The 12,380-nt window shown below is 53.6% G+C and overlaps 5 protein-coding genes across 5 annotated transcripts; 4 read left to right on the top strand and 1 right to left on the bottom strand.

The window, feature by feature from the left end:
• Positions 1 to 143: 143 nt before the first annotated feature.
• On the top strand, positions 144 to 2,297 carry MYCFIDRAFT_107507 (uncharacterized protein; the record flags this gene model as incomplete). Its single annotated transcript, XM_007925171.2, has 3 exons — positions 144 to 1,391; positions 1,445 to 2,035; positions 2,088 to 2,297. Coding segments are annotated over 3 exons (2,049 nt in total), but the record flags the coding sequence as incomplete, so codon positions are not given.
• A 934-nt stretch (positions 2,298 to 3,231) lies between these two features.
• MYCFIDRAFT_70919 (uncharacterized protein) lies at positions 3,232 to 4,693 on the top strand. Its single transcript, XM_007924520.1, has 2 exons — positions 3,232 to 3,496; positions 3,721 to 4,693. The coding sequence occupies exons 1-2, from the start codon at positions 3,366 to 3,368 to the stop codon at positions 4,403 to 4,405; spliced, it is 816 nt and encodes a 271-aa protein (XP_007922711.1). The 5' UTR covers positions 3,232 to 3,365; the 3' UTR covers positions 4,406 to 4,693.
• A 1,121-nt stretch (positions 4,694 to 5,814) lies between these two features.
• On the top strand, positions 5,815 to 7,113 carry MYCFIDRAFT_39356 (uncharacterized protein; the record flags this gene model as incomplete). The annotated part of the gene is made up of 2 exons (XM_007924199.1): positions 5,815 to 6,002; positions 6,063 to 7,113. The coding sequence occupies 2 exons, from the start codon at positions 5,815 to 5,817 to the stop codon at positions 7,111 to 7,113; spliced, it is 1,239 nt and encodes a 412-aa protein (XP_007922390.1).
• Positions 7,114 to 7,412: 299 nt separating this feature from the next.
• On the bottom strand, positions 7,413 to 10,799 carry MYCFIDRAFT_81862 (uncharacterized protein; the record flags this gene model as incomplete). The annotated part of the gene is made up of 1 exon (XM_007924611.1): positions 7,413 to 10,799. One exon carries the CDS (start codon positions 10,797 to 10,799, stop codon positions 7,413 to 7,415), a length of 3,387 nt encoding a protein of 1,128 aa, XP_007922802.1.
• A 565-nt stretch (positions 10,800 to 11,364) lies between these two features.
• Positions 11,365 to 12,372, top strand: MYCFIDRAFT_64719 (uncharacterized protein; the record flags this gene model as incomplete). Its single annotated transcript, XM_007924497.1, has 1 exon — positions 11,365 to 12,372. One exon carries the CDS (start codon positions 11,365 to 11,367, stop codon positions 12,370 to 12,372), a length of 1,008 nt encoding a protein of 335 aa, XP_007922688.1.
• Between the last annotated feature and the right edge of the window lie 8 nt (positions 12,373 to 12,380).

Below are 12,380 nucleotides of genomic sequence, written 5' to 3'. Positions count from 1 at the left end.
CATCTGTCGCAGTGTCGCCCGAACGCGATACACACTGCTGCAGCGAAGCGACCAGAATCCCTGCAGCTCCATCTCTGCCTCGCATTGCATCTGTCCCTCCGCCTGCCATGAGCCTTTTTGGCGACGACGATCCGCCTGCCGCACGCTCGACCTCCAACCTTTTCGACGACGAACCATCGAATCCGAGCAAGCCAAAGGCAGGCTCGTCGTCGCTCTTCGCCGACAGCTCGCCCAACGATAGCGCCGGCTGGGCTTTCACGCCCAGCAAGAAGAGCGCCGGTCGAGGAGATCTGGTAAAGTCGCTTCTTGCTGACGCAGACGTGCCCGACTTGTACATTGATACCTTCGATACACTCCAAACCGCAGGTAGCGTCAAGCGCGACGACTGCCAGCGATTAGTGAGAGACAGCGGCATCAGCTCGGCGGATCAGTCCAAGATTTGGAGCATTGTTTCGAGCGGCGGAGACATCGAACAGCTGGGGCGAAACGAATTCAACGTCTTCTTGGCATTAATCGGGCTTGCGAAAGAGGGAGAAGAGCTTGGTCTTGACGCTGTTGATGAACGAAGGACCAAGCTGCCAGTGCCCAACATACCCAATCTACAGCCCAAGACTATGAGCCAAACAGCGGCTACGTCGCAGGCCGACGTCCAGTCGGGCGCTCAAGCCTCGCCTGGACCGAAAGGCGATGTCCGAAAGCCATCGTTTGGTGCTGGATTTGATAGCGATCCATGGGGAAGTCCAGAAATGCACAAAGGTCATAAACATCTCAATGGCTCTGGAGCTGGGCAGCGAACGACCAGTAACTTCACGACTGGTGCATCTGAGCCTGGCGACATTGACGGCGGCTACGGCGAAGGTCAAACTACAGCGGTGAGCAGTAGTGGCGGCAGCTGGGGTGCTGCGACATCCTATGCTGCTGCTACTACTGCTGGTGGTTTTGGCAGTGCCACTGACGGTGCAGCCGGCAGTGGCTTCGGTGAGGATAGCAACGGCCCGAGTGAACCACGTCGTCAGCCGCAGCCTCGGCCAATAGTCAGCAAAGGCGGTCCAGACGAACTGGTGACTGTCAACGTCCTTGAGGAGAAAGAAGGCATGTTCATGTTCCAACATCGAAATTACGAAGTCGCATCCGTGAGGCGCAACAGCAAGGTCATCCGCAGATACAGTGACTTTGTCTGGCTGCTGGACTGCCTACACAAACGATACCCTTTCCGTCAACTCCCGTTATTGCCGCCAAAGCGTGTAGCTATTAACGGCAATCACATCGCTGCCGACAACTCATTCATCGAGAAGAGAAGGCGTGGGCTTGCGCGATTCGCCAACGCGCTCGTCCGTCATCCGGTACTGAGGGAGGAACAACTGGTTATCATGTTCCTGACTGTTCCAACGGTAGATGCACGTCTTTCTCCCATCAGAGAAATCATTGCTAATTCTTGAAATAGGAGCTCGCTGTGTGGAGAAAGCAGGCCACTATCAGTGTACAAGAAGAATTCGCCGGACGTGCTCTTCCCCCTACTCTCGAGGATAGCCTGCCGCAAAATCTCTCTGATACCTTTGACACCGTTCGCTCCGGTGTACGCAGGAGTTCCGAGCTCTATATCTATCTCTGTACGCTAGTGGAAAGGCTCTGCAAACGGAAAGAGGCTATCGCTGTCGAACATGGCCGTCTCAACCTCAACTTGGTTCGCGTGACCGAAGTCACCAACGACACTTATGCGATGGATCAGAACGACGTGCCTCTTCTGAACGAGGGCATCAATGGCACTGCCAAGCATATCGCTACAACTCAAGCTCTTCTCGAGGATGAAGCACGGGCTTGGGATGAGGGCTTCCTGGAAGACCTCAAGACCGTGAGAGATTCGTTGGTCAGCATGCGTGATATGTTCGATCGTCGCGATCGGCATTCAAAAGATAACATCCCGCAACTGGAGAAGCGAATCCAGCAAAACGAGCAAAAGCTGCAAAACATTCACGCAAAGGGGGAGGCGGCAAAGCCCGGCGAAGCTGAAAAGGTCGGCAACGCGATCACTGCGGTAAGACAAAACAAGCTGGATTGTTCTTTGTCGAGTTACTAAAACCCTGCAGGACAAGCAATCCATAGTTGAGCAGCATGCGCGCGGCGTGTTCATCAAAGAGTGCGTCCGCGATGAGATTCAATTCTTCCAGACACTACAATACCGGATATCTCGACTGCATCAGGACTGGGCGCAAGAACGAGTCAAGTATGCAGAGCTGCATGCCGACAATTTTCGGGCCATGGTCGACACGGTGGAAAGCATGCCGCTTGGAGATTAGTTTTCGCAGCGATTGCCGGGTGGCTTGCTGGACCTGACATACGACTTTAAATGTCCACGGGACAATCTCGTTGCTCGATACCCAGATTCGGCGGTGAGTCTGACCAAGGGCGAGCATAGCGTCGGGTCGGCGTCGTTAGATCGGCGCAGTCTCATTGTGCACTATCCCTAGGAGGAGAGGAACATACCAGATGTATCAGAAGTGTTGTGAGCAGAGGTTTTGATTCGTCGGTGTATAGATTCTGGGGGGCTGATGAGATTGTAATGTGTCACGGTCAAGTGTGAAGATAGAGGCGCTGTATAAGTCGAGCCAGAATGCCCATGCCCATGCCCATGCCCATGCCCATGCTGATGGCGGTCTTTCTCACATGGCAGGCAGTAGCCGATGCCTTGCCACGTTCCTGCTCTCATTGGTCGCGTGCTTGGGCAGCGCTCGATCACCACCTGCAACTTCACCTGAACCCTTGATCTGGTGACAATTGCTTCACGGCTGCACGCGCGCAGTCCAGCGCATTCACTGTCTCTATTGTTGACGGACAATAACCACCTCGCTTGGCTGCCTCGTTCGCCTTCCACCACCGCACACGCGCTTCAGTGCTTCCTTTTCCACTTACACCTCAGACACTCGCTGCACAAACATCCACCTCAAGGGCATGAAACGCAAGGCTGACGCTGTGTCGCCCACGGAGACCATGAACTCACCGCCACCCAAAAAGGCCAGGAAGGCCAAAGCTGGCAAACCGCCCGGTGAGTGCATCCGTTTCTTGTCCGACTTCCTGTATACAACCGAGCCTTCCCCGCCATGCTGCGGCTCTGCGGGGCAGGCCGGCGAACATGCATACATACACATGCAATCTGCCGTCACTTTGCGACTCGAATGACCCTGCGCCCAACCGGCATCTGCATCTCCCTCAGCACCTGCACATTCATTTGCATTTCTTACCTCTCTGCGAGAGACGATTCCCACATCTCTGCCCTTGGAATCCTCCCTCTGCCACCAAACCCTTCTGCCTGCGACACTCGCCGCGTTTCGTCTCTTACAACCAGAAAGTCCGCAATCTGACTCAAGATGCCGCCAGCACATACTGCACAGCAGAAGAGCGCCATATCGGAATTCGTCAGTGTCACGCAGTCCGACAAGACCACAGCCGCAAAGTTCCTGAAGCAGGCCAACTGGAACGTCGGTGCAGCTGTCAACTCGTAAGTCACCATCTCTCCACCCCACGTCTCCCTGCAAACCTCACGTCGCAAGAGGTAGCTCTGCACCTTTGGTGATCATAGAAATCTGTATACAGCAAGAGTCAGGTGCTGGAGTAGCTTAAAGGTCACGGAATGAGGGGTCAGCATTCCGGGCACACTTCTTGGCCGCCGGGATGACCAAGCTGTCTCGTACAATCAACTAACATGAATCGCTTATACAACAGTTACTTCAACAACCCGAACGCCACTTCTAACCCGCACCGCTCGGCACTGAGCAAGATTTTCGACAAGTACCGCGACGATGTCCAGCATAGCCCCGACGAGATCGGCCCCCAAGGCACGAGCACGCTTCTCAACGAGCTGAATATCGATCTGGCTGGCGTAGGCGCCGTCGTGTTCTCCGAGCTCGTGCAGTCTCCATCGCTCGGCAATATCACACGGGATGGCTTCATTGACGGACTCTCGGACGCTGGAGTCGATAGCCTGCCCAAAATCCGGAACCTGGTCCTACAACGCCAATCTCAGCTTCCTTCGGATCGGGACTTGTTCAAGAATGTTTACAACCATACCTTCCAGCTTGGACTTCAAGAGAAGCAGAAAGCGCTTGCTATGGATACGGCGATGGAGCTTTGGCGGGTTGTCTTAACCGCACCATCGTTCGAGTGGTCTACCGCGAACACACCTTGGTTAGATTGGTGGTTTGAGTACTACGAAGGCAAGGTGAAGAAAGCGGTCAACAAGGACTTGTGGAAGCAGACTCTCAACTTCGCGGAGCAGAGCAAGAAAGACGAGTCTCTTAGTTTCTGGAACGAGGAGAGCAGTTGGCCGAGTGTGATTGATGAATTCGTCGAGTGGATCAAGGAGGAGAAGCGACCAGGCGGCGGCGGCGATGCGATGGAACTCTCATAGTCTGGAACGCGCACATTGCCACTGAGATGACTGGATCGACACGCGGATTGACAGACCGCAACATTACATGAATACACGGACCATCTGCTTGGTCTGAGAGGAAGGCAAAGAGCTCGAGGCACACGAGCTGAGCACCTCTGGCCGGACGATGGTGGGGCGCATTTGCATGGAGCAATTTTTTCACCGCCATTGAGCAGACACCAATGGCAACTCACAGCATGCGACACGAATTATGTGATAGCGTTCAAGCAGTATGAGTCCTTGCTAAAAGAATGGTTGCTAGCTGCGAGAACCAACAAGCGCATCCTCACTGGTGACTTGGGCTAAATATGATATGTGACTCACAATGCCTCTTCTGCAATCATCAATGTGCACTGGGGCTAGAGCGGGGTCATGGTCAGTCCGATCTTATGCCAACCCACGGCGTTGCGCCATACAGAGAGCACGGTTGTACGCGATGTCATTGATGAGCACGGGTAGGGTTCTAAGGTATTGCGGGAGCTCGGTTGCAACCTTGACATCTGTCTCCTGAATAACAATCATCACAATACAATGTATAGGGCTGGAAGCACTGGTAGGACGCAGGATTGCCGGGAGGGAATTTGTAGTCAAACTAGAATCGGTGGGATCTCCAAATCGTACCTGCAAATCGTCTGCCTTATTCAACAGGAGGCCCCCGAAGTAGGATTAAGTTAGCTTTGTGATAATGTAGTCACTCACAGGACTACTAGAGCTTGGCTTTGTGGTCCAGGGAACGTAGTGAAGTGTGCAAGGTGCGGTAAAAGTGTCCAATCAGCTTCGGGCAGTGTCAACACGAGGGCCACGGCGCCGGATGCACTGGACATCAAAGCTGCGGACGGCGATGCTCATGTGCTGTTGTGACATGGCGCGGTGCACGAGCTGCTGTTGAGAAGGCTTTGCTGCAAGAATGTGTAAATAATAGAGCGTGACCAGCCTTCGCGACCGTCGACCGTCGACCGCAGAGTTCGACCAAGCAAACATTGAACGCTGCTCGTTCGGGACCCAGCAGAGCACAGACACTCAGTGGTAGAACAAACTCGGTGCTTAATGAACGTGCCGGCAAGTATGGGGCCCTGAGACCAGCCACCCGCCTCCAACATCACTTTGCTGGACATCACTCCATCTCAGCCCTTCACTCGCTACTGCTACGCCTGGTGTTTCTTGCATGTTCGCGGCCGCGGCGGAACAGCGAAATGGCTTCTCACGACTGCGGAAAGCCACCTGGGCTTGATGCCGTAAGCGATTGCCTACCCGTCCACTACCGGCACTCATCGTCGTCATTTGGCGATGACGAGCAAGACCATGTCGCACCAGACTTCTCTCCTTCTTCGAACAATAATAGAGACAGACGGCGGAGTCTGGTGGGGAGGTTCGTGCAGATTTTTGGAATGACCGTTCGGAGACGAAAAGCATCATTCGACTATTTTTCCTCGCCCGGAGACGCATCTGCCCATGGCTTGCTGAGACTCAAGAGGATATCGCCGCCACGAGAGGTCCAACGCGGTCGAAGGGTGTATGTTGCTGGGCTTTTGCGACGGGCGTGTTTGGCCTTGCCCGTCCTTGTTTTGATGTTTTTGTGAGTGCTCGAGTTGTGCGTGCTTTCCAGACCAAGAATGTACACTGACCTTCTCTCGAGTGGCCTTGTGCATGTCCTGCACGTGCTCTCAGGACAAGGGCAATTACTTTGGGACAACGAGGTGGATGACGAGTGGATGCCAGATTGGGGCAAGCCAGGAGAACCGGGATACGGATTGTCACATTATCCAACAGATGCCACGCGAGATGTAATCCCGATACCGTGCCATTCACACAATGATTACTGGAGACGGATCCCCTTGTTCGACGCGATCCATTGGGGCTGTACTGGCGTCGAAGCCGATGTGTGGCTGTTTGACGAGGAATTGTACGTGGGACACAACACAGCATCCTTAACCCGGAACCGAACGTTTCGAAATCTCTACATCAACCCCCTGGTCGACCTGCTGGACAGGATGAATCCAAACTCACCATTTAGCCCCAATACGACTGGCCATGGGGTTTTCGACGAGGATCCGAATCAGTCTCTCGTGCTCCTAGTCGACTTCAAGACCAATGGTCGAGATACGTATCCATACGTCCACAAGCACCTCGAGGCGCTGAGAGAAAAGGACTATCTCACATACCACGATGGAAACGGGGTTCAGAAACGTGCAGTGACTGTCGTGGGCACTGGCAACACACCCTTCGACATGGTCGTCTCCGAAAAACGAAGAGACATCTTCTTCGACGCTCCCCTCGACAAAATGTGGGAACCGGCTCGGACAGAAGATGATCAACCACGACCCCTCGCCTCCCCAATCGCATTCGGCGAAGGTCAAGGAAACGTTGGTACAGGCCAGGTGACTTCGGCCGACGATTTCAACACGACCAATTCCTATTACGCGAGTGTATCCTTCATGAAAACCGTGGGGTTCGTGTGGCGCGGACGCTTGACTCCGAGGCAAATGCACATCATCAGAGGACAGATTCGGGGGGCCCAACGTCGAGGGCTGAAAGCCAGGTATTGGGATACACCGGGCTGGCCTATACATCTGCGAAATTACATCTGGCATGTATTGATGAAGGAAGGTGCGGATATGCTCAATGTGGATGATTTGAAAGGCGCTGCTGTGCAGAATTGGATGGCGAGGACGCGTGGACTGTTGTGAGAGAAAGGGGGGTGGTGGTGGTGGTGGTGGTGGTGATGATGTTGATAGATGATGGATCTTGGATGTACGAGATACTACTATTCGAAGCGTAAGATACCCATCTGTCGATACTGGTCACGAAGCTGTAGAAAAGGCATGTAAATTGAAGCAACTGCAGAATCTCATTATCCTTGTTCGCTCGTTTCGTTTCTATACATGGCTCATATGGCCCGAAGCAGACGTGTAAATGCTTGATGACGATGCGTCGACACAGCGAAAGGGTATCGTGAAAAGCACTATGCCGCTCAGCGGGCATCCCTCTAGTCGCCTACAACACTTTCCACCTCCTCTGCCGCCGCGGGAGATCCATTGGCGTGATCCATTGGCTCTTCCGGCTCTGCTTCATGGTCATCGTCGTCCTCGATCTCGTCATCAACTTCGTCTTCAGCCACAATCGCATTGCTCTTTGGGTTGACTTTGCCCTTCTTCGTATTTGCTGCAGCAGCCGGGTTTGTATTGCCTTTAGATTTGGCCTTCGCCTTGGCCTGCTTCTTCTCCAGAGTCGATGCGTTGAGATACTCGAGCACAGCCTTGAAGTTAGCGCCCAGCTTGGTCTTGTTACGCACCAACCTCTTGCGGGTACTTTGATCCTCAATGACACCGGCAATAAGGGCATGAATGATTTTGCTGGTCAGCTGGCACAGCTTCTGCTCAGCAATCAATGGCTTGGCGAGTCTGGCATCGCGCGCTTGCTGTGAAGCTTGGGTATCGGCATCGTCCTCGTCATCATCGGGTTCAGACAGGGGATCATCGTCGATGGGGTCAGCGTCGACATCCACATCTTCGTCCTCTTGGGCAGGCTTATCAAGCGTCTTGCCGCTGAGGCGGGCAAAGTCCTTCTCCAAGGCGCCAAAGACCTTCAAGACGGCTCTTTGATGTTCCGGTTCCAACTCCATGATTAATACGGTGAAGTCGTCTGGGACACCTGTCTTCACTTCCTCAGTACGCAGGACTGCTGCGGAGATGTACAGGTCAAGGAGACTCCGACTCATGACAAAGCACACTTCTTCGTTGGCTTTTCGGCCATCGAGCACCTTCACCATTTGGTCCATGAACGCGTCTCTTCGCTCAGCGAGAGGTTCAAGCTTGTCGAATGAAAGTTGTGTTTTGGAGCGAGATCTGATGGCATCGACAAGGATCAAGAACTTCCAGCGAAAGTAGAAAAGCGACGCCTCTGCAGCTCGAGCAGCGACAAGGTCTTCCAGCGCAGCTTCCTCTGGGTCTGGCGATGGGCCTGTAGAATGCTGGGCACGTTCGATAAGATCGATGATGAAATCTATTGCGCCGTTCCACTTTTTGCCAGAGGCTTTGTTCTCGGCGGCGACATTGCTATCCTCGAGGGGTGCAATGCAATTCGAAACCGTCGCAAGTCGTACAATGCGTAACAGGTTGTTGCTAAGCGCGACCAGTTCTTCCTGGGTAGATGCTCCGCGCACGGTGAGGGTCTCGATGTTCAGCAACTCAGCCAAGTTGCTGACAACATCTTCCCACAGGCTTGACACTTTCTCCAATGCACTTTCATCGAGATCACCATAAGACTGAGCATGAAGGATCGCAGCGGTGGCCGGTCCGAGCACTTCGTCTGAGCCATGAGACATGAACTGCTTTCGAAGGTCATCGAGAAGAGCGCCGTTCACTGCAGCATCATGTCGCTGACTCCTTAGTGCAGGCAGGGCAAGTACGCCTTCCAATCGGATGACTGCTGCAGCAGTGCTGGGAGTATCGCCAAACTTCTTGAGCAGCTTTGGGATCAACTCGGTCAGATTACGAATAGCCTCTTCCAGCTCTTCCTGCATGTCCTCCTTCTGCTTTTTAGTAAGCTTGCCCTTGTGTGTGGCATGCTCTTCAGCCAAATCGCTAAACGAGCGTTTCACGGTAGCATTGAGCACTTCTAAGAGGATGAGCTCCTCAGCCTCGGTGAGAACAGATTCATGCTTCAGCTGCGACACGGGATCGTTGCCGACTCCGTTCGAGCGATTCGAGGAATGATCAAAAAGCAGATAGCCAGCCAAGGACTGCCAGTGTTTCAAAGCGTCAATCTTGCCGTAGAGCTCTTCCACAGCAATAGTGAACCGAGACTCAGTCCCTGTGGCGTTCAGGAATAGAGTGCCATCTGCTCTGTTACGTTCGAATTGGCTGGAGCTGGGTTCTTGCTCATCGTATGTCCGCAAGGTCTCCGCAAGCGACTTGTAAGAAAGCCACTCAAGACGTGGTGCCTCGTAGTTGCCTTCGCCAACAGCTGGCAAGCTCTCCTCCAGGATTTCAGCACCACCCACGTCCTCGACTTTCGAGTCGAAGAGGTCTTTCACATTTGCCGCAAAGAACCCGGCGACTGCTTTGCGTACCTTTGGCTCCTCATGAAACGCTAGTCGACCGATGGCATCAATGTCATCTGGTTCAAGTAGATCGTTTTCTCGCAAGGCTCCTAAGAGCTCGATGCCGGTAACGCGAACGGCCACGTCAGCATCCGAGGTGCCGATCTCGACCAGTCGTGAGCGAAAGCGTTCTGTGAAGGTCTTTAGACCGCCAAGCTTGTCACTATCGGCATACAGCCGGCGCAGCTGCTTGACGGCTTCCTGACGAGTTTGAGCGTTCTCATCGCTCAACAGCCATCCGAGGTATCGGAGATGCGCTCCGTCGAAGAATGTTTCTGGCATAGCCACTATCCAGTCTCCCAGCGCTTCGATGCAGTCGCGCCGAATGAGATGGTCAACATCCCGATATCGATGAATGAAGACCGTGTCAAACCAGTCCTTCAGCATGCTGTTCGCATACTCCTGTTCTGCCGTCGCGTCCCTGACCTTTTGCTCGATCTCTTTCACACGTGCCTTGTTGACAGTCTTCTTCTTCTTTTCCATCTCAGCTTGTCTTTGGCTCGTGGCTCCTTTCTCCGCCAGCTCCCTAGCGATCTCACAAAGTGCAGTGATGAGACTGAGTGAGACCACAGTAGCGGTATGCCGAAAAGATCGCTCGGTCGCTGACGACATCGTCGACAGCCACACCTGTATATTTTCGAGAAGCTCTGGGCTGGTCTTGAACAGATCCGCTGCAGAGATGGCCTTGATCAGAGTGAAAACGAAGTCAGTAATGGCTGTCTTGAAGGACATTGCTTTGGCGCTCTTGCCAGCCAGTGGATACTCTGTAGGATTCGTGGCATGATGCTCGTCCTGAAGTTCGGTAAGCCGTGCAGTCGCGCCGTCCGGATCCTCGATATCCTCCTCGGTGACCTTGCTCTTACATCCCGCCGCATGAAGCACAAAGCTGATGAAGTCGGCCAGCGCGCGGGATTCATGCTCCTCGAATGCCTTAAGCCACCCTGCCACGACTTCATCCGCATTCTGCCCTCGCGCAAATAGCTCAGCATATAGACCGCCCATCGCCTCGGCCTCTTCCGCATCGACTGCTTTCGTTCTTTTCGCTGGCCGCTTTTTGGGTGCTGCCTTCGTCACGCCGCGAATTGGTAGCGTAATGCCATTGGTCTTCGGCTTCTTCTGTGGTGGCTTTCTCGCTGCCGCCGGTGCCGGTGCCTTTGCTGGTGCTTTCTTCGCCTGACGCGCTTTCTTCTTGGCTTGCTCGCGAATCTCTTCGGCATCAGGCTCGTCTTCTGGATCGTCCTCCGATTCTCCCGACTCATCTTCTTCTGCCATGTCGATATCGCCGTCGCCATCAACTTCCTCATCTTCACCGCGTTTCCGCTTGCCGTTCACGTGTGGATTCGACGTGAAGTGATCTGGCTGCTTGCGGACGCGTCCAGAGGCGCGTCGGCTTGCCTCGCCCGACACCATCGCCGGAGGCGATGCTGAGCTTGCCATCTTATGGAATCAATCTAAATTTGAAAACGCGTCGAATGCGCACCAACCGCGCAATGTGTCTAAACCTCCGAACTGCGATGCGCTGGATCGTATGCTGTCGTCAAGCGTGTCAATCCTGGACCATGGCCTCAGGAATATCGCGAAATTCTGCTTCGAAGATGTCGCGGTTAAGAAAGATGTCGATGTGCAAGTGAATCATGTCGCAAGAGTCCTCCGTTCCGCGAACTGTGCCGGCGGGGCGTCGCGTCGCGGTCGCCAAAAACACCAAGCACTGACCACCGCTCGATAAGTCAGCAAAGTCAATTCCCAGAATCACACACTAGATTCGGGGAAGAGGCAGAACGGACGGGCTTCTGTTCATACAACAATGCTTCCACGATAACAGGACTGCCTGGACACTATGTCCAATCCCTTCACACCTCCAACTTCTTTGCCCGGAAAAGGGACCATACATCTCGCACTTTTACCACCCAGCCATCCAAAGCTAAGGACTGTGAACTATCAGTATCCATTAAAACTAGTCTACCCGGCCCCAGTACGAACGACGAGTGAAGACGCTGATCTGGTACATACGGTCTACCTGCTCACATATGGCGGCGGCTTGGTCGCCGGCGACACCATAGATCTCCATGTCCATCTAGATGAGACAACAAAACTTATCCTCCTCACACAAGGAAGCACCAAGCTGTTCAAATCACCCGGGCGAGATATCCTCAGCAAACAGTCGATGACAGTCGATCTGACTCCTGCCTCCGGACTCTGCTATCTTCCAGACCCCGTCCAGCCTTTCGAGAAGAGCTGTTTTGAACAACGGCAGATCTACAACATCCATCTCCCGACTTCAAAGGAACATGGCACTGGAAGTCTTTGCGTACTCGATTGGGTATCCAATGGTCGACCTGCGAATGGAGAAAATTGGTCGTTCTATCGCTATGGAAGTCGCAATGAGATTTATCTGCAGAATCCAGCCGGAACTCGTAGATTGCTTTTACGTGACAATATGCTGTTGGACCAGGACGAGGGACAAGGTGATGTCGCGATCAGAATGGATGGTCTTGCTGTCTATGCTACTTTGATACTATACGGGCCAATGTATTCCGCTTTGGGACGGTTCATTATGAGCGAGTTCAAACAGTTGCCTAGAATTGGAGGCCGAAAATGGGATAGCGGTAGTGACAGCGAAGATGAAGAGACGCTTGATCCGTTAGTAGTTCAACGAGTCAAGAGGCAACGATTAGAAGCTGCGAATAAGGTCACCTGGTCCGCTGCCTCAATTCGAGGTTGTGTGGTTGTCAAATTCGCAGCACCTGCTTTAGAATCAGCGAGGCGGTGGCTTCACACAGTACTCTCTGACGAAGGCAGCGTAACGCAACAGTTTGGAGAAAGGGCTCTGCTCTGTCTTCGATAGCTCTCATC

Source organism: Pseudocercospora fijiensis (assembly GCF_000340215.1).
Source record: "Pseudocercospora fijiensis CIRAD86 unplaced genomic scaffold MYCFIscaffold_2, whole genome shotgun sequence".
NCBI lineage: Eukaryota > Fungi > Ascomycota > Dothideomycetes > Mycosphaerellales > Mycosphaerellaceae > Pseudocercospora > Pseudocercospora fijiensis.
This window is presented reverse-complemented; position numbering and strand designations above follow the sequence as displayed.